Here is a 25,578-nt window from a genome sequence, read left to right as displayed (position 1 = left end):
ACTAAGTGAATGTATTCTTAGTAATTATACCTGTATCGCCTGCTAGTCAGTATCGTGGAGTTTATAGAAAACAATTCAGGAGAAAAACCTCTGAATGCCACCATTTTTTATGCTTCGGGAAAAATAAGTTTATGACTTTACGTTTGAATTTGTCTGATATTCTTTTGCAGGGGTAATTTCTTATACTAGTGACTTCTAATGTGGCATTCTTAGTGATTTGTCAACGACTCACTAAGTAGTGGTAGCAGGACTCGATTACAGGATTCCTTGGTTTCAAACCAGTTTCCTCTGTACTGGCTCTCCCTCATGAAAACAGAAAGGTAGCTGTAATAGACCCACGGTAATACTGAGTTTTTAAATGTCTTGGTGGCCCCCTGTGTTAGCTTAGGATTAATGAAAGCTAGGAAAACGTATTCTTTTTTGTTTTTTTCTGGTTTGTTTTTCAAATAGCTGGTGACATTAAAACGCATTTATAGAACCGTTTTAATAATTCATTGGCCAAGGATAACTGAAGGCTCTAAAATACCCTTGTGATCTAAGGTTTGGTGGGGTTCAAATTATTCTCTAAGCCAGCAGTTGATGTACCAAAGAACAGTATTATGAGCCCCTTGGGTCACACTCCATTCTTTAAATTTCCCTCTTTCTTTCTTCTTTTAGGTCTGTATTTCAGAACCTGGGAAGTTTACTCAAAAGGTGAAGGTATGGATTAGTGAGTACTGGAACCTAATAGAAACTGTGGCTATTGGCCTGTTTTCAGTTGGTTTTGGCCTTCGGTGGGGCGACCCTCCTTTGCACACAGCGGGAAGACTAATCTACTGCATAGACATCATATTCTGGTTCTCACGGCTCCTGGACTTCTTTGCCGTGAATCAACACGTAGGTCCATATGTGACCATGATTGCAAAAATGGTGAGTACGATCTGTTTGTGTGTTCTGGGGTCCTTTTTAATGACTTTACCTACTTTCATGGTTCACATCCAGTAGTTTAATCTTTAGAATTGTTTATAGAAGCACAGACATTGAGCTCATGTCATCTCTGCTTTCTTTATAACCACAAACTCATATTTAACAAATGTCCTTGCAGAGTATATTGGGTGGTTGATTAGGAGACTCCACTTATTAGCCTTTTGGTTATGGCCAGAAGATATGATTGAATCAAATGTGTCTCTGAGCACAGTGATTCTCGAAGGTCAGATTTGTGTGAGGCTACCACCAGTAATATTTTCTGCTAACACTTTCAATGCATCTTTTTATCTCCTCACCCCCAGCCAACTCTTAAGTAGTATGCGTTATGGGCTACACTATGTTCTAAGTACTTGTACCTATTAACTCATTTAATCTTCAAAATAACATTAAGACAGGCACTGTTACTGTTGTCCATATTTTTCATACACGGAAATGGAGGTTAAGTAAATTTCCCCAGGGCATAAGTAGGGGAGTCAGGTTTCAAATCTGGACCATCTGGCTCTGTCATCTGAGCCTGCTGTGCAGTTGGGTTAGCCTTCTCCAACTGGCTTAGGGACCTGAGACCCACCCTCTAGGAAGTCCTCTCCAGATCATCTTTGGCTTTTCCTTGTGGAATACTCACTGGCAGGGATGGGGCAAGTTCTGGAGAGAGAAGGGTAGTGCTTGAACAAAGGAGAACAGAAGAGGGAGAACCTCTAGGACTCCAAAGACAGATTTTTCTTTCTTTACACTTATATTTAGCATTTTTTTTTCTTTATATTTTTAAACAAGAAATGTTCTCTGGTCTTGGTGGCATTGATATTTATCAGATAGGTTGTGCTGAGGTAACTGATACATCTTGGTGAGTTAGCACAAGTTATTTCTCCCTAATGCAAAGTTTAGTGAGTGTTCATGGGGGCTGAGCTCTACCCTATAACTCAGGGATCAAGAATCCTTTTATCTTGTGACGGTCCCATGTCAACATAACATGGATTCCAAGGTCTCCTGTGGTGGGGAATGAGAGGGATGGAGAAAGTTTAACAGCTTTTAACTGTTCTGGGCAGGAATTAAAATAACTCACTGCCACTCCACAGGCTATCGGTTAGAATAGGTCATATGGTACCAGCTTTGTGGAAGGGAGGCTAAGAAATTCAGAGGAGCTCATGAAATACTCATGAAATAAGTGAACAAAAGGGTTGAATTGATGTACGTTTAGTAAGTGAAATGAACATGACCTGATCCATTTCTCAGTCTCTAATTGATTCCTGAAGATAACCTTAGGGATAAGGACTCCTTTGACCAATTTGAATACTCCCTATTTTTTGTTTAAGCACAGATTCTTCACCCTCAACACATCTATGTTTTTAGACAGACATTGACATGAAACATGCTGTGGCAGAGGGAAGGAAATGGTTTAGCCAAAGGAAACCCAGCTAGTCATGGACTACGGCATTTTGGTCAATGACTAGACAGTCTTAATACTGGGAGGTGTGATTATGAATGCTGCTGGTGTTTGATTTGCTCTAAATTTAAAATCAGAGGTAAAGTTCTGGTTGTGCTGTTATTTTGTAGACCGCAAACATGTTCTACATTGTGATCATGATGGCCATCGTCCTGCTGAGCTTTGGAGTGGCACGCAAGGCCATTCTTTCACCAAAGCAACTGCCATCTTGGAGCCTTGCTCGAGATATTGTATTTGAGCCATACTGGATGATATATGGAGAAGTCTATGCTTCAGATATAGATGGTGTGTTGGGGATTTTGGCATCGTTCAGAAATCAAACCCTTGTAGATACTCAGAGTAAAAAAACAATCTGGAAAATATTCATCTGGATCTTAAAGATGTCAAAAATTTATGGTATTCTGCTAAGTTAATGTGATAAATATTTGTGTAGAACCATAGGACTGTGATTCATCGTATCTCTCATTCTGTTAAATTCTTTATTTGTAGTTTGTGCAAGCCATCCGTCTTGCCCTCCTGGTTCTTTTCTTACTCCGTTCCTCCAAGCTGTCTACCTCTTCGTGCAGTATATCATCATGGTGAACCTGTTGATTGCTTTTTTCAAGTAGGTTATTTTAGTTAAATATGGTTATTTTATTTAAATCAAAATGGGGGCAGTTGTTTTGAGTAGATTCTCATATTTTGGGTATGTAACCTTTGGTTTTTGTGTGTGCCATTTTCTCCCCCTTTTCATTATGGTTCTAAAACATGGGCATGAAACTACTGGTAGGAAGGGAAGAGAGCACAAGAAAAGGAAAAAAAAAACCCAATAAATGGAGAGAGTAATAAAAGCAGAATGAAAGGAGATCATGCATTGTAGTAAAGTAGTAAGTTGGAATCGTGGAAGAATAACTGTTGCTGAGATTAAAAGCTGACTGAGGGCTTCTTTGTGACTTTTCGTTACTTGGCTCCAGTATGTCTTCCTCTTTGCTTCCTCTTTCTCCCTTTTCATTTCTTCTCAGTCTACTTTTCTGGATCATCTCCTTCTCCTCAACCTTTTAACCTTGGAACTTCCCTGGGCCCAGACCTTGCTCATCTTTTATTTACATTTTGTTTGGTGATCTTGGTCAGTTTCCTGTAATGCTGACAAATTCCAATTTGTATTTCCAGCCCGAATCTCTTCCTTGAACTGCAGTCTTACAGCTCCAACTGCCCCCTTATCTGCTACCGGTTGGAAGTATAATAGAATTCTAAAAATTCTAAATGTCCACCTGATCTCCTCTCTTTGCCAGCATGTACTTATTCTACTTGTCATCTTTCTCAAATCTAGGGAGAAGACCACAAGTTTCCATCAAATCTCCATTTCCCCAGTTGTTCAGATCAAAAGCCTTGGAGTCATTCTTAATGCTACTTATGTCTCTACCTCTAAACTGCCAGGGACTCCTGTTGACTCTGCCTTCAAATAGATCATCAATCCAACCACCTCTTACCACCCCACTGCTACTGGAGAGCCTCCTACTTATTTCTCTGCTTCTGTCTTTGGCTCCTATATACTCGTATCAACAGTTGTCCCTAATGACTCTTCAAAGACATATGTCAGATGGTGTCACTACTCTGCTCCAAACCCTCAATGGTTCCCCATTTCACAATTCCTACCATGACCTAGAGAGCCCTGGTGAGTTGGTTTTCCTGCTGCTTTTAAAATCACACATCACACTACTCTTCCCTTAACCCTTTCCCCTCCAACCACACTGCCCGCCCCCCGCCCCCCCCCCCAACACACACCCATAGGTTTTCAACCAGCACAGGTGTGTTTGCAGTTGCTGTTCCCTCTGCCTGGAGTGCTCTTCCTTCAGGTATCAGTGGGACCCATTCCCTCACCCCCTTCGAGCCTGTGCTCAAATGTTCCCTTTTTAATTAGACCTAACTTAAGGATGGCATTTGAAAGCACACCGCCCTTTCCTTCAGCCATCTCTTTGCCTGGTCCCCCTTATTCTTCTTTCTTTGTACCCACTTGTGTATATACAAGTTTTATATTTTATATATATTTTTTTCCTGTTTGTCTTTTTTGTCTACTGGAATATAAGTGCCTCAAGGACAAGATATCGTATTGTCTTTTTTGCTGAAAAAATTTTCCCAAGTACCAAAAAGAGTGCATAAATATATTTGTTCAATGGTTAAAAGAAATCAAGTGCAGTGATGGGAGGAAACTAGTATTTTTTGAATGCCTCGTTTATGCCAGGCAGTGTGCTTAGTATTTTATTCATTGATTACCCCACTGAAGAGGGCAATATAAAAGAAGAGAAACCAATGCAGTGGAATATAAGTAAAGAAAATAGGGAAGCAAAGGGCTGGAGGGGAGCAAAATAAATCAGAATACTAAAAAAAATGACTGTTGTTGCAAATATATGGGAAGATGTACCTTTCTGTTTGTTACAAGCTTATGTAACTGTCATCTCTTTTAGTCCCACCATTTTATAAATGTCTAACATATCCTGGTGTTTAGTTAGTATAGCTATTATTTATGACATTTCAAATAATATTTAGAGTGGGTATGAGATTTTTGCTTCTCAAAAATGGCAGGTGTTGGGGCGCCTGGGTGGCTCAGTCGGTTAAGTGGCCGACTTCGGCTCAGGTCACGATCTCGCGGTCCGTGAGTTCAAGCCCCGCATCGGGCTCTGTGCTGACGGCTCAGAGCCTGGAGCCTGTTTCAGATTCTGTGTCTCCCTCTCTCTCTGCCCCTCCCCCGTTCATGCTCTGTCTCTCTCTGTCTCAAAAATAAATAAACGTTAAAAAAAATTTAAAAAAAAATGGCAGGTGTCAAAAGAGAGGTTGAGAAATCCTCACATAGACAGTTGTCTCTCTCTAGAGATGGACAGCCTGAGGACCAATGAGCTGAGAAACCCCAGATATGACTACTTGTCCAGGTGCCCATTCTAAATTCTTCATAGCAAGAATTACAAAAAACAAAAACAAAAACAAAAACAAAAAAACAAAAAAACAAAAACAGACAACCCCTCCCCCCCCACCACCCTGAAATACACTGTGAAGATTGCCACCTGCTGGTGGACAAGCTGTAGTTACACTCGGAGTGACTGGCATTTAATCCTGGTGGTTCTCAAACCTGATGGTGCAGGAGAATCACCTGGAGGGCTTGCTGAGCCACAGATTGATGTTACGTCTCTGCTAGAGTTTCTGATTCAGTAGTTCTGGGCTAGGGCCCATGAATTTACATTTTTGACATGTCCTCAGGTGATGCTAATGCTGTGGTTCAGACCACACTTTGAGAACTATGTTAAGACCCAGTTTTCTATCTTTTGGGGCACCTGGATGGCTCAATTAGTTAAGTGTCTGACTCTTGATTTCAGTTCAGGCCATGATCTCATGGTCGTGAGATTGAGCCCCACATCGGGTTCCGCACTGAGGACAGAGCCTGCTTAGGATTCTCTCTGTACCCACCCCCTTCTCACAAAACCAAAGCAAACCCAGTTTTCTTTCTTTCTTTTTTTTTTAATTTTATTTTTTATTTTTAAAAATTTACGTCCAATTTAGTTAGCATATAGTGAAACAATGATTTCAGGAGTAGATTCCTTAATGCCCCTTACCCATTTAGCCCATCCCCCCTCCCACAGCTCCTCCAGCATCCCTCAGTTTGTTCTCCATATTTATGAGTCTCTTCTGCCAAACCCAGTTTTCTTTCTTTCCATCATCCACTCTATGGATTCTGTGAAACTTCCCCCTCCCTCTTATTCTGAGCTGGCTTTCTCCAGGATAGTTCTGGTTCCTTGTTTTTATGATCGCTCACATTTAGGGCTGCCTGTCTTTTTACTGGCCAATTTCTCCTGTCCTACTCAAGTGCCACTTTGCCATCTTTCTCTATAAAAGCCAAACTTTATATTAGCCTGAGCAGGATGTTAAGATAGACATTCCATTGTGTCCTCTCCCTGCACTTATCGTGTTATAGACTTAAAGTTAAGTAATTAGGGATGATACGGTGTTTTGGAGTAAGTGTACCACCTACCACAACTTCATGGACAGTTCTATAATATCAGTATTTACCCTAGTATCTACATATTAAAATTAATGTAAAAGGGATCATCTAAGGTAGCCTATTGATAAGGGATTACCTTCATTGTAAAGTTAATCTAAGTAATTTTGTTTAGTTTCTACATAGAAGGTGCCCTTATTGATTATTTTAGGGTGAATTCATTTTTCTTCCCTGTCGCTTCTTCATTACCATTCTTTCCTTTGGGTGTGTTTTAACTAGGATTATTCTATCAGTTCTCATGTTTGACATGAGGAGAATCTCTTCACAAGGCTGATAATAGAGAGAAACATTAACAGTAGTTACTGTGAATGGTGAATTATGGACTGAAAAGAACTTCCTATGTGAGAAGAGATGGTGTACCAAGAATAGTGTAAAGTTTCAGTTTCTGTTCATTGCATTTAAAACATTAGCATTTTCTCTCTGATTGTCATTCCTATTTTTTGTTTATTCTGATTAGGATATTTTACTGTAGAAGGTGATTAATGTATCTTTTGGGGTGGAAGAAGAATCACAAAGGCAATGGATATTATTTTTATTGGCTAAGGCTGGGAAGGTCAGGTGAACCAATCAAAAAGTTGGAAAGTAGAGAAAGGATCTGTGATGTTTCAGGATGCCATATTAAAAAGTTATCCCTGTCTTAACTACAACTTGCAGTAATGTTTACGTGGATATGAAATCCATTTCCAATAAACTATGGAAGTACAATCGCTATCGCTACATCATGACTTATCACAAGAAGCCTTGGCTGCCACCACCTTTCATCCTGCTGAGCCATGTGGGACTCCTCCTTCGCCGTCTTTGCCATCATCGAGCTCCAAATGACCAAGACGAGGGTGATGTTGGATTAAGTAAGTTTTCATTGGTGGGGCACTAGGATGAGACTAAGAGTGGAGATCCAACGTGAAGACACGCTGGAACATTGTCAGTTAAATTCCGGGCACAGGATGGAAGGCTCTAGGACTTCACTGATGATCGAGTGTCTGCTAAGGACTTGGGTCTAAGTAAATAGAGGACCTGCATCTGAGTAAATACATTGATTCCATCATGTGGTTGTAGTACGTTTGCCAAGATTAACCGATACTTCGAAAGAAAGATAGGTAGGGACAAAATTTCCCCGTAAGTGTGCAAAGGCTTTCTGTCGCCTAGAAAACCTTGTTTTCTCTCCTTACTTGGAAAGGCATTAGAATAACTCCTAGGGAGTAGTCACAGTGACCCAGACTCATTTCCCTGTTATGGAAGACAGGATTGACATAGAAAGGGATTACAAAAGGTCTTGTGGAGTAAGGGGAAGAGATAAGACAGCTTCACTTGTTAACCAGAGTCCTGATTCTCTGGTTCTCTGATCTACTGAGAATGGAGGTGATTCTGTATGAATGTTTCATTTTTCAAGAACAATTCAGGATGTGGAAATGTGGATTCTCATTTTTATATTTTTCTTTACTTTTCTTATGTATTTATGTATTTATTTATTTTGCAGTGCTTAAGTCTACGTATCTTGAGAATCTCCTAGTTAATTTTGCTGATTCATATCTTAACCTGCACGAAATGACTGTCACACTAACTGTTATAATAGAACATTTCTCAACGTTTATTTATTTTTGGGACAGAGAGAGACAGAGACAGAGCATGAACGGGGGAGGGGCAGAGAGAGAGGGAGACACAACATCGGAAACAGGCTCCAGGCTCTGAGCCATCAGCCCAGAGCCCGACGCGGGGCTCGAACTCACGGACCGTGAGATCATGACCTGAGCCGAAGTCAGACGCTTAGCCGACCAAGCCACCCAGGCGCCCCTATAATAGAACATTTCTTATTGTGGTTTTGCAGATCTTTTGGTAGTTCCTTTCAAGCAATTTCACAATTGGTGCCATGCCCATTTTTAGATAGTCCCTGAATATAAAGGAAATGGGTGGCATAAACCCACAATCCTTTATATCAATCCCTAAATCCAAAGTACGCCTGAAAATGGAAAGCTTTTTTTCCCCCTTCTTAAGTTAGAGACTCATAGGGATAAAAGAGGCTGATGGAACTAATGTGAAGCCATTTATTGTCTTTATCCCTTGTAGTGTGAATATTCATTGATTTTGCTGCAGAAATAATGTGTTGGATTTTCGGGTACTGCCCTAGCCTCAGTTAGGTATTTTACTGCATTTATGGTATATGTACTGTATTACCTTTCTAAATTGAGAAAAGGAAAATTCTGAATTCTAAAACACACTTGGTTCCAGGAGTTTCAGATAATGGATTGCGCACTATTTATACATTTCTATGGGCTTTTAGGGGGACAGGTGTCATTACAAGGTTGATAGGATGATATGCTTTTCTTCTTGCTGGTAATTGGCTCAGTGAAGTATTTTTCTCCTCTTGAGTCACTTCGGAGATTTATTTTTCTTTTCCATCCGCTGCCCCCCAAGAGATTCAGCCTTTATAAGGAAGCCAAAGCACAGATGAAGTTAATTTAAAGGTTTCTAATTATACTCTAAACTTTAGGCTTCTAACAGAGAGCGGTCCCAGGCCTGTCCGTGAACCTGCTGCAAGTTAACAGTAGAATGTGGACCACCTGAGAGATCCTGGAATTGGCTGGGGTTTGGCCACATTTGGGGCTTGCCTTCATCTGGGCTTATAGGGTGATTCCGGTATATAACGAAAGTAAATTTGCCGAAGCATGGAGGTGTGTTCATTCTGAGTTCTGGAAAATTCTTGAATTTTTCTGAAACTTCTTCCCATCCTGTTTTGAAGATCGTTTGCATTTGGGGCTGCAGTGCCACCTGGCGGAGAGTCACAAGAACGCTCCACACATGCAGGCTGCAGCTGTCACTGGGATTGGTCCTTGGGTTGTTTGCTCTTAGGAATCCACAGAAAGATTAAATCATAACAACTGTAAAGTTCCTCATTCTTAAGAGATTCTTTGATGCAAACAGGCATTTTGAGTTTGTGAGTGAGGATACTGGATTTTTTTTTTTTTTTAGTTCTGAGAGATTCTTTCATGCCATAAAATCAATATTTTTTGCCTATATTATTGGAAAATAATGGAATGTTTGCATTTCTAATAAGTTTGAGGGAACTCTATTTTTTTCCCTAAGTTAATTTATATTTTTTCCAAATATAAAATTTATATATTTTCCAAGTATTAGAAACCTGCTCAAGAGCTAATATATTTTTCTGTTAGATCAGAGTGAGAGCCAAGGTGGTAGATGGAATGTGATCATCAAAGTCGGACACAGAATTGTTTCATAATATCATGAAGTGATGTGTCTTTTTGTGAGTTAATTATAATTATGTCAAGGAAGGTGGACAGCCTCAGCCACTGACTGGCAATAATGTTTCTGTTTCTAGTAGAGTAACTTAGTGCCATTTACCCGTGAACAACATTGGGGTTGGGATGTCAGCCCCCTGCATGGTCAAAAATCAGTATATAACTTTTGACTCCCCCCAAACTTTACTGATAGCCTATTGTTGACCAGAAGCCTTATAACATAGTTAATTAACACACACCATGGATATTATATGTGCTATATACTGAGACTTATAATAAAGCAAGCTGGAGAAAGGAAAAGGTTATTAAGAAAATCTTACGGGAGAGAAACATTTACAGTATTTACCAAAAAATGGTATTTACTCTTTACTGAGAAAAAAACCCCACATGTAAGTGAACTTATGCAGTTCAAACTATGTTGTACAAACTCAGTGTAACAACATGAAACTTTCTGACACTTGCTGGATTAATTTAACAGACTTGGACTTCATCTAACCTTGATTTTAACCTACAGGTTACTTATTGTCATTTTGATAGACAAAACAGTTGGCAGAGGAGAGGGAGGCAACCAGATTCTTTACCCATATGCATATAAAGGTAGCAGATTTTTGTAAATGGGTAGAGACATTCTAACCTATGAGCATACTGAACAGAGTGTCTGTTCCACATGAGTCCTGTTCAAATTCCCATGCCTGTTTATACAACAAATAGGCAAGATCCAATCTGGTGTTTCTATTTGTTTCTACACACTGCCTCTCCATTAATATTAAGAATTTGGTGTGATAGAGCAGCAAAGTTTTATCACGCGAGGTCCAGTTCATAGAGTTTTCAACACAAGTGGAAGAAAAGCCCCGCCTACTCAGTATCAGCTTCCTGTTAAAGGCAAATTATGATTTTTTTTTTTTAATGTGCCATACTTATTTACACAGAACTCTACCTGAGTGATGAGGATCTGAAGAGACTTCATGACTTTGAAGAACAGTGTGTGGAAATATACTTCCACGAGAAGATGGAAAGACTGAATTACAGCTGTGAGGAACGAATCCGAGTAACATCAGAAAGGTAAAAGATACATGTTTTTTCCAGCTCCCCAAACCTGATTCTACTAAAATGTCCAAAGAAGTAGAAAGATGTATTTTTAAAACCCAGAAGTTTAGATTCTCTAAAAATTTTTTTTGTCAGTGTATAATATTTATAGAATTGATGTGTATTCATTGAGGACCTACTATGTGTGTTCCAGACGCTCTTCCATTCACCAGTGATAAATGATGAATAAGAGACAAGAGTCCCTGCCTTTGTAGGACTTGTGTTCTAGTGTGTGCAGGCAGACCAGTAAGAGGGCGGGGTGGAGGACACATAACAAACAAGGAAACACATACAAATATGTAATTCGATGTCAGTTAAATAGCGATGAAGAAAATAAAGTTGCGTAAGGGAATATAAAATGATGTTGGGGAGGGGTCTGCCAGAGTTGGGGGTTGGGTTGGACTCCTTGGGGTAGTCTGGGGCAGGGAGGTCACTGCGGAGTCGCAGAGGGGGGAACTGAGAGGGGAGGGCCAGGCAGAGACATCCAGTGGGATGGCACACCTGATCGAAGGAACAGCAAATGCAGATGCCTGAGGCAGCAAGGTGCGTCCATGAGCAGCAGGTAGGACTGGAGAAGGTCGAGGGCTGCATCCTGGTTGCACTGGGGAGATGAGGACAGGTGAGGTTCTCTTGTTTTCCTTTCATATGGAGGTAACACAATAAACGCGTGTGGTCCTGGAAATGATTCACCAGCAAGGGAGAAGCTGCAGAAACAGGAGGGAGGAGGTGATTTGCTGAAGTGCAGTCCCCGAGGAACGGTTTACTGCAGGCCCTGGGCATCTCCCTCAAACAGGGCGCCTGGAGAGAGTACGGCCAGTGTTCAGGAGGATGCGGGCACACAGCTGTCGAGGCCAGGGGACCATCTGATGGTGCCTGTGGGTATGTGTGATTTGGGGGGTCAGTGCAGGGAGGCCACTGAGAGATTTGAGGAAAGAGAAAATGTATTGGAGAAAGTGAACATATTCAGAAACTGTGGGATCAAAGCCATCATGGCTGTACTGAGAATTGTGCGTACATGGCATTGTGTTAAAATATGGAAGACTGCATTGTTATATGCATTTTTTTAAAAAAAAACAACACAGAATTGTTTTTGTAACCAAAGCAAATTGACAGAAGTTAAAGGCGTTCCTGCATTTTCAAATATACACGGACCTGGCTATAAAATGTTATACCTGGGGCACCTGGGTGACTCAGTCAGTTAAGCATCTGACTTTTGATTTTGGGCCAGGTCACAATCTCACGGTTTGTGAGTTTAAGCCCCGCGTTGAGCTCTGCGCTGACAGCATGAAGCCTGCTTAGGATTCTCTCTTCCTCTCTGTCTGCCCCTCCCTGCTCATTCTCTCTCTCCCTCTCTCATAAAATAAATAAACAGTTAAAAAATAAAATGTTTAAAAAATATTTTTTTAAATGTTTATTGAGAGACAGAGAGCGACAGAACATGAGCGGGGAAAGGGCAGAGAGAGGGGGACACAGAATCCGAAGCAGGCTTCAGGCTGTTAGCAGTCAGCACAGAGCCCGATGCGGGGCTCAAACTCACGAACTGAGAGATCATGACCTGAACTGAAGTCAGACGCTCAACCAACTGAGCCACCCAGATGCCCCAAAATAAAATGTTATACCTAATAATGCATGCATTTTTTTCTGATATCCAAATGGATAGATAGTGAATCCTTAATTGAATTACACAAAGAACTCTATAAATGATTCACTATGGATATTTCTGTACATTTTTTTAATGTTTATTAATTTTTTGAGAGATAGAGACAGAGAGTGAGCTGGGGAGGGGCAGAGAGAGGGAGACATAGAATATGAAGCAGGCTCCAGGCTCCGAGCTGTCAGCACAGAGCCCAGCGTGGGGCTAGAACTCACAAACCATGAGATCATGACCTGATGTCATGAGCTGAAGTCAGATGCTCAATCAACTGAGCCACCCTGGTGCCCTTTTCTGCACTTTTCAAATGATACCATATTATGTAGATATGTACTTAGGTGGCTGATTGAATTTCAGACCAAATTTTATATTGAGAACAAAATATCAAATAGAATTGGTTTTTGAGCCCACAAAATTTTATTTTCCTTAAATAATATCTTTAGGCCAGAGCTTGATGACCTTCTCTTACCTTGTTCCTCTTCTTCACATTCTGCCTCCGTTATCGATATGCTCACTGAGTTCCATGGGCCAGCCTGGCTCTCGGTCTTCCAGGAGACACATACCCAGATAGGAGTCTATAGAGCCAGGATGAAGGCCTGCATCTGCTATTTACTAGCTCTATGTACTTGGGCCAATTTACTCTGGGTCTTTGTTTTCTTATTTGCAAGATGTACACAAAAATAGATATACCCCTTAGAGGTGCTGAGGATTACATGAGGTAACACAGATGGACTGTGTGGCAGAGTGCTGGTCAATAGTAAGGGTATGATGCAAGTAAAAATAGGCTCTGGGGTGCTCAGATGGCTCAAGCATCTGACTTCAGCTCAGATCATGATCTCACACTTTGTGGGTTCAAGCCCCGTGTCGGCATCGATGCTGACAGCTCGGGCCTTGGAGCCTGCTTCAGATTCTGTGTCTCCCTCTCTCTCTGCCCCTGCCCTGCTCACACTCTGTCTCTCTCCGTCTCAAAAATAAATAAACATTTTTAGAAAGGCTCTAAAAAGCTATGAATGTGATTTCTTTTTAAATACATCTTAACAGGGGCACCTGGGTGGCTCAGTCGGTTGAGCCTCCGACTTCGGCTCAGGTCATGATCTCACAGTGTGTGAATTTGAGTCCCGTGTTGGGCTCTGTGCTGACCTCCTGCTCAGAGCCTAGAGCCTGCTTCAGATTCTGTGTCTCCTTCTCTCTCTGCCCCTGCCCCGCTCACACTTTGTCTCACTCTGTTTCTCAAAAATAAATAAATGTAAAAAAAAAAATTTTTAAAAATACATCTTAACAGAAGACCATGGGGGAGGGGAAGAACAAAAAAGTTAGAGAGGGAGGGAGCCAAACCATAAGAGACTCTTAAAAACTGAGAACAAACTGAGGGTCGATGAGGGGGGTGGGTGGGAGGGAAAAGTGGGTGATGGGCATTGAGGAGGGCACCTGTTGGGATGAGCACTGGGTGTTGTATGGAAACCAATCTGACAATAAATTTCATATTAAAAAAAATACATCTTTTCTTTTAAACCTTCAAAGGGGAATAAATAGATAAGATGACCTCACTGCCCTAGGCTATGAATGAGGACAAGGTCATGGAGAGTCCCTTACTTTATACTATAAACTAAGGAAGGATTTTTAGGTGGTTGGATATGGGCAGTTTTACTTTCTAGGCAGATTCCCTCAGTTACAGTGTGGATTTAAGGTGTCAGAATTGGAAATATGGAGGCCATTTGAGAGACTGATGCAGCAGGAGGATGAGTCCCAAGGGCTAGCCAAAGTAGCCATGATGGGGTTGAAAGGAGGTATTTTAGTCTGTTCAGACTGTATAGTGAAGTACCATAGGCTGGGTGGCTTGTAAGCAGCAGAAAGTTACTGCTTACAGTTCTGGAGGCTGTCCAAGATCGGCGTGTCCAAGATCGACAGTCCCCTTCTGGGTTGTAGACTCCATGTTGTATCCTCACATGGTGGCGGGGGTGAGGAAGCTCTGTGGGTTCTCTTTTATAAAGCCATGAATTCCATTCATGAGGGTTCCACCTTCCTGACCTAATCACCTCCCAAAGGCCCTACCTACTAATATCATCACTTTGGGGGGTTAGAATGTCAACCTGAATCTCAGGGACACACAAACATTCAGACTGTAGCAGAAGGGATGAACGAAGACACGTTTAGAAAGGGCAGTTGATGAGGGGAGTTAGGGATTGGACATGCAGCCAAGGGAGAGGGTGGAGTCGAGGATGACTCTCAGATCTGTAGCGGGGGTAATTAGGTGAAAGGTGGCACCACCATGATTGAAGAAAAAAATGTGCAAAAGACACGGGGAGGGGGCAAGTGATGAGTTTTAGCTTTGTTGAGTTTTAGCTTTAGCTTTGTCAAGTTTGTTTTGTGGATTCTTATGGCACATTTAGCCAGAGATTTCTGGGAGGTTTTAGATGTGAGGGTAGGAAGTCTTGGGGTAAAGATTGAACTGGACAGGGAGATTTGGGAGTCACCTGCCCCTTGTGAGAAAATAAAACCATGACCGAGGAAGTGAGTATGCCCAGGAAGCAAGAAAAGTAAGGAAACTCAGGGGGGTGAGGGTCGTTCCATGAGGGGGGTCCTGACGGCTGTATAATGGACCAAGGAATAGGAGCTCATGGAGAAAACGAGCCAGAATCTATCAGAGGAGAATAGGGACAACTAGGAAATGGTAGTGTTGTGAGCCAAATGAATATGGCATGAAAACCTGAGAAGCAGACACTTATGAACAATTAATTCAATGATGGTGGTGGTGGTGGTGGTGGTGGTGGTGGTGGTGGTGGTGGAAGTAAGCCTAACACCATTAGTCATCACGTACCATTATGTGCTTCTTGGTTGTTTCCCTTGAGATTTGCGTAGAGAAGGATTAGAAGCTAGATGGGTATGTGGCTTCTGAAAACTATTCCAGAGGCTTCCATGGGCTCTAGAATTCGATTATGGAGGCCCGGTTTTTCAGAACATCATCCACCGATTTTCCCTGTTGACAGAGCTGCCTCACCAGCCCTTGTTTACACGGCTGGCCTTGTTGAGGTAGCCCCTGGGGAGCTTGCCACAGAAGTATGGGAGGGAGGGAAGAATACTTTCCCGAGGTAGCCGAGCCAATAATTTGAAGAGGGAAGGAAATGAGATTAGGAGGGGATTTGCATGGGCCCTTACCCGTAAAGAAGAGATCACCTATCTATCTACTTACAGAATTCAGTGAGTTGTGATACTAGAAAAAGAGAAGTATTAAGGGCTGTTTTATGTCTTCCTTTACTGGAAAACTGGTTATTTTTGACCCTAGTGCTATAAACCAGCACTTCCCTCTCTCTGTTCTATGGGGTACTAGTTAATTGGGTATTTTTCCATATTAAGCATGTTATATTTGGGAAATACTACATTTTATTTTGTTTTTTTTTTTTTTTTAAGTTTTTGTTTAGATTTTGTTTAAAGTTAACATATAAGGTAATACCGGTTTCAGGAGTAGAAATCAGTGATTCATCACTTACGTATAATACCCAGTGCTCATCACAAGTGCCCTCCTTTAATGCCTGTCACCCATTTAGCCCATCCCCTGCCCACCTCCCTTCCAGTAACCCTCAGTAGTTCTCTACAGTTAAAAGTCTCTTATGGTTTGCCTTCCTTTTTTTCTATGTTCATCTGCTTTGATTCTAAAATTTCACATATGAGTGAAATCGTATGGTATTTATCTTTCTCTGATTTATTTGCCATCCACATCATGGCAAATGGCAAAATTTCATTCTTTTTGATGGCTGAGTAATATTTCGTTGTATATATATTCCACGTCTTCATTATCTATCATCGTTTGATGCACATTTGGGCTCCTTCCATAGTTTGGCTATTGTTGATAATGCTGCTGTAAACATCGGGGCACAGCCCCTTCAAATCAGTATTTTTGTATCCTTAGGGTGAATACCTAGTAGTGCAATTGCTGGGTCGTAGGGTAGTTCTATTTTTAACTTTTTGAGGAACATTCATACTATTTTTCAGAGTGGCTGCACCAGTTTGCATTCCCACCAACAGTGTTCGAGGGTTCCATTTTCTCCACATCCTTGTCAACATCTGTTATTTCCTGTGTTGTTAACTTTAGCAATTCTGGCAGGTGTGAGGTGGTAGCTCATTGTAGTTTTGACTTGTATTTCCCTGATGATGAGTGATGTTGAGCATCTTTTCATGTGTCTGTTAGCCATCTGGATGTCGTCTTTAGAAAAATGTCTATTCATGTCTTCTGGCCACTTCTTAATTGGATTATTTGTTTTTGGGTGTTAAGTTTGGTAAGTTCTTTGTAGATTTTTGGATATTAACCCTTTGTCAGACATATCATTTGCAAATATCTTCTCCATTCTGTAGGTTGCCTTTTAATTTTATTGATTGTTTCCTTCGCTGTGCAGAAGCCTTTTATCTTGAAGTCCCAATAGTTTGTTTTTGCTTTTGCTTCCATTACCTCAGGAGATGTGTTTAATAAGAAGTTGATACGGTTGATGTCAAAGAGTTTGCTGTCTGTCTTCTCCTCTAGGATTTTGATGGTTTCCTGTCTCACATTTATATCTTTCATCCATTTTGAATTCATTTTTGTGTGTGGTGTAAGAAAGTGGTCCAATTTCATTCTTCTGCTTGTTGCCCCAGTCTTCCCGGTGCCATTCATTGAAGAGACTCTCTTTTTTTCCATTGGATAGTCTTTCCTGCTTTGTCAAAGATTAGATGACTTTATAGCTGTGAGTCCATTATGGGTTTTCTATTCTGTTCCATGGATCTATGTGTCTGTTGTCGTGCCAGTGCCATCCTGTCTTGATCACTACAGCTTTGTAACGTAGCTTGAAATCTGGAATGATGATGCCTCCAGCTTGGCTTTCTTTTTCAGGATTGCTTTGACTATTCAGGGTCTTTTGTGGTTCCATACAAATTTTAGGATTGTATGCTTTAGCTCTGTGAGAAATGCCAATGATGTTTGATAGGAATTGTATTAAATGTGTAGATTTTGGGTAGTATAGACATTTTAGCTATGTTTGTTCTTCCAATCTATGAGCATGGAACATTTTTCCAGTTGTTTGTGTGTTCTTCAGCTTCTTTCGTAAGTATTGTATGGTTTTCAGAGTACAGATCTTTTACCCCTGTGGTTAGGTTTATTCCTAGATCTCTTATGATTTTTGGTGTAATTGTAAATGGGATCCATTCCTTGATTTTTCTTTCTGTTGCTTCATTATTGGTGTATAGAAATGCAACAGACTTCTGTATGTTGATTTCATATCCTGTGTGTCTGCTGAATTCATGTATCAGTTCTAGCAGGTTTTTTTTTGGTGGAGTCTTTCAGGTGTCTACATAGAGTATCATGTCATCTGTGAAGAGTGAGAGTTTGACTTCTTCCTTGCCAATTTAGGTGCCTTTTATTTCTTTTTGTTGTCTGATTGCTGAAGTTAGGACTTCCACTACCGTGTTAAATAACAATGGTGACAGTGGACATCCCTGTCTTGTTCCTGACCATAGAGGAAAAGATCTTGGTTTTTCCCCACTGAGGATATTATTAGCTGTGGGTGTTTGTATATGCCCTTTATGATGCTGAGGTATGTTGCCTCTATCCCTACTTTGCTGAGGGTTTTTATCAAGAATGGATGCTGTATTTTGTCAAATGCTTTTTCTGCATCTATTTACAGAATATTAATGTGGTGTATCCTGTTGACTGACTTATGAATGTTGAACCACCCTTGTGGTCCAGGAATAAATGCCACTTAATTGTGGTGAATAATTCTTTTAATGTACTTTTGGATTCAATTTGCTAGTATCTTCTTGAGAATCTTCACCTCTTTGTTTTGTAATTCTCCTTTTTTAGTGGGAACTTTGTCTGGTTTTGGAATCAACGTAATGCTGGCCTCATAGAATGATTTTGGAAGTTTTACTTCTATTTCTATTTTTTGGAACAATTTGAGAAGAATAGGTATTAACTCTTCTTCAAATGTTTGGTAGAATTCCTCCAGGAAGCCATGTGGCCTTGGACATTTGTTTGTTGGGAGATTTTTGATTGTCGATTCAATTTCTTTGCTGGTTTTGGGTCTGTTCAAATGTTCTATTTTTTCCTGTTTCAGTTTTGATAGTTTATATATTTCTAGGAATTTAGATTGCCCGATTTGTTGGTTCATAGTATTCTCCTATAACTCTTTGTATTTCTGTGGTATTGGTTGTGATCTCTCCTCTTTCATTCGTGATTTTGTTTATTTGGGTCCTTTCTCTTTTCTTGTGATAAATCTTGCTGGGGGTTTACCAATTTTATTAATTCCTTCAAAGAACTACCAGCTCCTAGTTTTATCCATCTGTTCTACTGGTTATTTTGTTTGTTTGTATGTTTCTATATAATTTATTTCTGCTCAAATATTTATATTTTCCTTCTTCTGGTGGCTTTAGACTTTATTTGCTATTCCTTTTCTGGCTCCTTTATGTGTAAGGTTATGTTGAGTATTAAAATTTAAGACTTTTCTTTATTCTTGAGGAGGACCTGTATTGCTATATAATTCCCTCTTATGACCATTTTTGCTGCATCCCAAAGGATTTGGACTGTTGTGTTTTCATTTTTGTTTGCTTCTATGTATTTTTTTTTTAATTTCTTCTTTACTTTCCTGGTTAACCCATTCATTCTTTAGTAGGATGTTCTTTAGCTTCCATGTATTTTTGGTCTTTCCAAATTTTTTCTTGTGGTTCATGTTAAGTTTCATAGCATTGTGGTCTGAAAATATGCAAGGCATGATTTCAGTCTTTTTGTACTTGTTGAAGCCTTATTTGTGAGTCAGTATGTGATATATTCTGGAGAATGTTCCATGGACCCTTGGAACGAATGTATATTCTGTTTTAGGAGGAAATGTTCTGAATATATCTGTTAAGTCCATCTGGTTCAGTGTGTCATTCAAAGCCATTGTTTCCTAGTTGATTTTCTGCTAGATGATCTGTCCATTGCTGTAAGTGGGGTGTTAAAGTCCCTAATTTTCCCTTAAGTCCCAAATTTTCCTACCAAGTTTCTGTGGTGAGATCTGCTGCAAGCCTGATTTGTCTTCCCTTGTAGGTTAGGGACTTCTTTTCCCTTGCTGCTCTCAGGATTCTTTCCTTATCTCTGTATTTTACAAATTTTCTTGTATTATTATCAATGAGTTTCTTTATGTTTGTTACTAATTGATTTATGTATTTGGGTTCTTCCAAGTCGGGGCATAAATATTTACAATGGTTAGATCTTCTTGTTGGATAGACCCCTTTATTATGATATAGTGTCCTTCCATATCTTTTGTCCAGTCTTTGGTTTAAAATCTAGTTCATCGGATAGAAGTATCACTACTCTAGTTTTCTTTTTAAAAAAAAAATTTTTTTTTTCAACGTTTTTATTTATTTTTGGGACAGAGACAGAGCATGAACGGGGGAGGGGCAGAGAGAGAGGGAGACACAGAATCGGAAACAGGCTCCAGGCTCCGAGCCATCAGCCCAGAGCCCGACGCGGGGCTCGAACTCACGGGCCGCGAGATCGTGACCTGGCTGAAGTCGGACGCTTAACCGACTGCGCCACCCAGGCGCCCCTACTCTAGTTTTCTTTTGACGTCGATTAGCGTGATAAATTGGTTCTCCATCCCCTCACTTTTAATCTGCAGGTGCCTTTAGGTCTAAAATGAGTCTTTTGTAGGCACTTTTTTTTAATCCATTCTGATACTCTGTCTCTTTTGATTGGAGCGCTTAGCACATTTACATTCAGAGTGATTATTAATAGATATGAATTTGGTGCCGTTGTATTACCTGTAAAGTCGGTGTTTCTGGAGATGTTCTCTGTTCCTTTCTAGTCTTTGTTGTTGTTTGTCTTTCTTTCCCACTCAGAGTCCTCTTTAATATTTCTTTGAAGTTTATTTTTTTATTTTGAGAGAGAGAGAGAGAGAGAGAGAAGGCATGAGCAGGGTAGGGGCAGGGAAAGAGGCACAGAGAGAATCCCAAGCAAGCTCCATGCAGTCAGTGTAGAGCCCGACATGGGGCTCGATCTCACGAATCGTGAGATCATGACCTGAGCTGAGATCAAGAGTTGGAAGTTTAACCAACAGTCATCCTGGCATCCCCTCCCCACCCCCAGCTTTTATTTCTTGCAGGGCTGGTTTAGTAGTCACAAACTTTTTGTTTTTCTGGGAAACTCTTTTTATGTCTCCTTCTATTCTGAATGACAGCCTTGCTGGATAAAGTATTCTTGGCTGTATATTTTTCCATTCAGCACATTGACTGTATCTTGCCACTGCGTTCTAGCCTACCAAGTTTCTGTGGTGAGATCTGCTACAAGCCTGGTTTGTCTTCCCTTGTAGGTTAGGGACTTCTTTTCCTTTGCTGCTTTCAGGATTCTTTCCTTATCTCTGTATTTTACAAATTTTCCTATGAAATATCTTGGTGTTGGCCTGCTTTTGTTGATTTTGATGGGAGTTCTTTTTGCCTCCTAGATTTGGATGTCTGTTTCCTTCCCCGATTAGGGAAGTTTTCAGCTATAATTTGCTCAAATGAACCTTCTGGCCCTTTTTCCCTCTCTTTTTCTGGCACTGCTATGATACAAATGCGATTGTGCTTAATGGAGTCACTGAGTTCCCTAAATCTACATTTGTGACTCAGTATTGTTTTTTCCCTCTTCTTTTCAGCTTCATTATTTTCCATAATTGTATCTTCTCTATCATGTATTCATTCCTCTGCTTCTTCCATTCTTATGGTCAGTACATCCAGTCAGTCTGACTAGTGTTTAGGTCTTTTATCTCTGGGGTAAGGGACTCCCTGGTGTTCTCCATGCCTTTCTCAAGGCTGGCTAGTATCCTTATGATTGTTGTTTTAAATTCTGGCTCAAGCGTATTCCTTATATCTGTTTTGATTAGATCCCTGGCCATGACCTCTTCTTGTTCTTTCTTTTGGGATGAATTCCTCCATCTTGGCGTTTTTGTCTAGCCCCCTGTCTTCTCTGTGTTAGGAAAGCCTGTTATGTTTCCTGCTCCTGAAAATAATGGCTATATTAAGGAGAGGTCATGTACTGCCCAGGGCCTGGGGCGTTAGGAAGTGTTTTTGGCGTATGCTGTGTGCACTCTGCGGTTGTGTTTTGGCTGCTCTTTCCCTCAGGTCAGTCTTCTGCAGAGTTTCTTCTTGTCTGCAGTAGGAAGTATTACCACCTTGTCCATTGTGCTCCAGGTTTTAACTAGGTGTGTTTTGGTCTCCTTGTTAAAAGAAGCTAGATCCTGTTTCCCCTGTTGCTGAAACGCTGCAGCACTTTCTGGCAAGTAGACTTGGTGCATGTGGGAGGTTTGTGCTGGTCTTCTGGGGGAGGGGCCCGCTGCCGCTCTGCCTCTCGGGCACACTTGCCCTAGCTCGGAAGCACCTGCAGAGTGCAGGGGGCGGGGCTTCACGTAAGCAAGGCTCAAGCCTCCACCGTGGGTTTTGCGTCTCCGAAGTCTGTCCACGCTGATGGGAGGAGTGAACAGTGGCATCAGCCTGCTTTCACCCCAGAGGGGAGTTCGTGCCTGCTGCTGTTCAGGAATCCCTCCCAGAAGACTTAACCATCTCCCCTCTTTTATCCCAGGCTTCTGTCAGATCCCTGCCTTCACCCTGTCTGTGTCCGAGCCCACCTGCCCATGTGGCAGCACAGTGCTCCTGTGTTTAATTCAGGCTTGCTGCTTGGGTTTCAGAAATCCAACTGTTAGGGACCCGGCACGGCAGGGACCCACCTTGATAATGGGGGGCGGGGGGAGGGAGGTGGGGGCGGCCCGGGTCAGGCAGGCATCTCTGCTCGTATGCCGATGAGCAGGGCGGCTCAGTGGTGCCTCCTGGCTCTTTCGTTCCCAGAGAGGCAGTGCTGCCTCTCCCAAATGCACTCGACGAAGGGGGACTTTGTCTCCCAGGGTGACCCAGGGGATACTCAGAAACCACTGTCTGCTTCGGGCCTCTGCCCTCCTCCACAGGAGCACCTCTGTGCCTGCCAGGCTCCACCCTGGCCATGCCACAGACTTCTCAAACTTCAGACTGAGCTCCGCTGCCTTGTAAAAACTTGTGATGGGGCGCCTGGGTGGCGCAGTCGGTTAAGCGTCCGACTTCAGCCAGGTCACGATCTCGCGGTCCGTGAGTTCGAGCCCCGCGTCGGGCTCTGGGCTGATGGCTCAGAGCCTGGAGCCTGTTTCCCGTTCTGTGTCTCCCTCTCTCTCTGCCCCTCCCCCGTTCATGCTCTGTCTCTCTCTGTCCCAAAAATAAATAAACGTTGGAAAAAAAAAAAAAAACTTGTGATAATCAGCCTCTCCTGCTTTCCCCGTCAGTGGTTATGGGGACGTGTTTTTCTGGTGCAATGCCCTGTGTTCTAGTCTCTTTCTCTCTCTTTCTATCTCCTGTCCCTGACCGCAACTCCCTTCCCTCTGCAGCGCTGGCAATTCTTTTCTCCCCCAAATCGTGTCTCTGTACCTCCTGCCTTCCATGATGTGGCCTCTTTTGCTCCTCAGATAGATTTCCTGGGTGTTCAGAATGATTTGATATTTAGCTAGCTGTATTTGAGGGACAAGGCAAGCAGAGGGTCCTTCCTACGACTCCACCATCATACCTGGAAGGGCTGCATTTTGAAACAAGTCACATTGTGACTCGGCAGAGTTATCACTTAAGCAGGTCCTGTCATTATTTTGCTGTGAAACCTTACTGAGGAACATTTGTGAATACCTCCCAGCGTGGGAAACTTTGGTGTAATTTGTTTAACCCTTCCTAGGCCTCAAAGGCCCCCGTGAGAACTTTGTCTAGATCCCCGATGAGTTGCCCAGAGGTGCCAGAGTGCAGGGGTTAATGCCACTGGATGTGGAGTCAGACCGTCTGGGTTTGAAGCCTCCCTCTATCCCCAACCATTTGACCGGCTCAACCTCTTTTATGAAAAGGATAAAAGTAATGCCTACATTATAGGGTTGTTATGCAGATTAAATAAAATAATTATGTAGAGTCTTTGTAAAGTGTCTGGCACATAGTGAGCACTCGGCGAATATTACGATTATCATGATGGTTATAATTATACTTCTTATAACCTTATTTTAAAACATCTTGTTCAAAGACCCACAGTTAAACAATAACCATACCGGCCTTCCCTTGGGGAAGGAAAAAAACAAAAAGTTAGAGAGGGAGAGAGCCAAACCATAAGAGACTTTTAAAAACTGAGAATAAACTGAGGGTTGATGGGGGGTGGGAGGCAGGGGAGGGTGGGTGATGGGCACTGAGGAGGGCACCTGTTGGGGTGAGCACTGGGTGTTGTATGGGAAAAAATTTGGCAATAAATTTTATATTAAAAAAAAACCTTGCACAGGGGAAACGAAACTTATAAGAATTTATGTTACATGTGAGAACGACTGAAAGTTTAGATTAAATTAATGCAGTTGGTGGCTGAGGAATATAATCAAAATATGTTTCACAGGACATAATGCTTTGAAATACACAGTGCCCATAAAAGCAAGAGGACCCGACGTGAGGGTGACCAGGTTATTTGTCTAACAGGTCTCTATTGTAGCATGTTACCTGTTGCTGTGAATAGTTGCTGGCTTCTATTGTATCCATTCGATGGGACTGCTGCTAATGGAACTTAATGAGCCTCCATTACTGCTGTTCAGACTGTACTGTTTTTGAATTAGATGAAACAGTGCACTAGATGGAGAGGCTCTAATTAAGCATATTTGGAAAGGGATATACATATATTTTGTGCTCTTTCCGTCATCATCCCTGCCAATTCTAGCTTTGCAGGCTCCAGAGGGTCAGGAAGCATTTATTAAGCCTCTATTGAGTTACAGAAGTTGAATTCTATAGCAGAAGTAAGAAAGAGAGGGGTCCACCCACATATAATAAACACAGAAAATACCACCCTCTTCATTGTTTAATTCCTATCTGCCAAGCTCCCAGAAAGAAGTGGAGGATGTCTCGATCCATGTGACTTGAGGTATATTCTAGAGAGGGAAAGTCTCACACTATTTTGGCAAGTGCTTGTTGCACCCGAATGCTAAATTCTCCATAGTATAATCACTGCTTCTTCCAGTCCCCACATAAGACTGGGGATCATTTTTTTTAAGTTTATTTATTTATTTTGAGAAGGAGAGAGAGAAAGATGCAGGGAGAGAGAGAGAGAGAGAGAGAGAGAGAGAGAGAGAGAATCCCAGGCAGGCTCTGTGCTGATAGCAGGTGCAGGGATTGATCTCATGAATCATGAGATCATGACCTGAGCTGAGATCAAGAGTCAGATGCTTAACTGGCTGAGCCACCCAGGTGTCCCTCCTGGGGATCATTTTTAATTCATGCATATGGTCATGTCAGCCATGAAATTGGATAAGATTCCCTCCCTTGCTGGTTTTTCTTTTCTTTAACTTTATTGATTGATTGAGATTGAGAGAGAGAGAGATTGATTATGAGTCAGGGAAGGGCAGAGGGAGAGAGAGAATCTTAAGCAGGCTCCATGCCCAGTATGGAGGCTGACATGGGACTCGATCTCATGACCATGAGATCATGACCTAAGCCAGTATCAGGGGTCAGACACTTAGCCAACTGAGCCACTCAGACACCACTATTTTATTTCTGTTTATCAAAGATTTTCATTATAGAGAATTTGCTCAGAATATTCGCTTATCCAAATAAAAGAATAAAACAGGGAAAGAAAAGAAAGAAAATATGTCATAAGCCAGAGCCCACTCTGAAAATGTTGTTCTTTTTTCCATTTTGTCATATATGTATGTGTGTATGTATGTGTATATATACTCTTTTTTTTTTTTTTTTTTAGTTAAAATTATACAAGTTTGGGGGCACCTGGGTGGCTCAGTCAGTTAAGTGACCGACTTTGGCTCAGGTCATGATCTTGCAATTTGAGGGAGCCTCACATCGGGCTCTGTGCTGACAGCTCAGAGGCTGGAGCCTGCTTTGGATTCTGGGTCTCCCTCTCTCTCTGCCCCTCCCCCACTCACGCTCTGTCTCTCAAAAACAAAGACACTTTAAATAAATAAATAAATAAGTAAATAAATAAATAAATAAAATCATACAAGTTTGTATTTTACTCCCTTCCCCCCTTACACATCCAAAACGTTTCTTCAATAAGTAAAAACGTTATGTATAAACATAATTTTACATTTACTTTCGCTTGACTTACAAAGTGTTTATATCAAATTTAAAAGTGTAC

General features: G+C 41.5%; 1 protein-coding gene across 1 annotated transcript in view; it reads left to right on the top strand.

Moving 5' to 3' along the window:
* TRPM6 (transient receptor potential cation channel subfamily M member 6) overlaps nucleotides 1-25,578 on the top strand; it is a 124,853-nt gene that overhangs the window by 60,245 nt on the left and 39,030 nt on the right. The window contains exons 21-25 of the mRNA XM_047096114.1: nucleotides 658-909; nucleotides 2,518-2,692; nucleotides 2,897-3,011; nucleotides 7,089-7,282; nucleotides 10,618-10,750. Of these exons, the coding sequence (XP_046952070.1) occupies nucleotides 658-909; nucleotides 2,518-2,692; nucleotides 2,897-3,011; nucleotides 7,089-7,282; nucleotides 10,618-10,750 (869 nt within the window). The remainder of the gene's footprint in view (nucleotides 1-657; nucleotides 910-2,517; nucleotides 2,693-2,896; nucleotides 3,012-7,088; nucleotides 7,283-10,617; nucleotides 10,751-25,578) is intronic.

This window comes from Lynx rufus, unplaced genomic scaffold, assembly GCF_022079265.1.
Source record: "Lynx rufus isolate CCGP_SWC_20201006 ecotype Redwood Valley unplaced genomic scaffold, mLynRuf1.p SCAF_10, whole genome shotgun sequence".
NCBI classification, from domain to species: domain Eukaryota; kingdom Metazoa; phylum Chordata; class Mammalia; order Carnivora; family Felidae; genus Lynx; species Lynx rufus.
The sequence above is the reverse complement of the archived record's forward strand: the minus strand, read 5'-3'. Positions and strand labels throughout refer to the sequence as shown.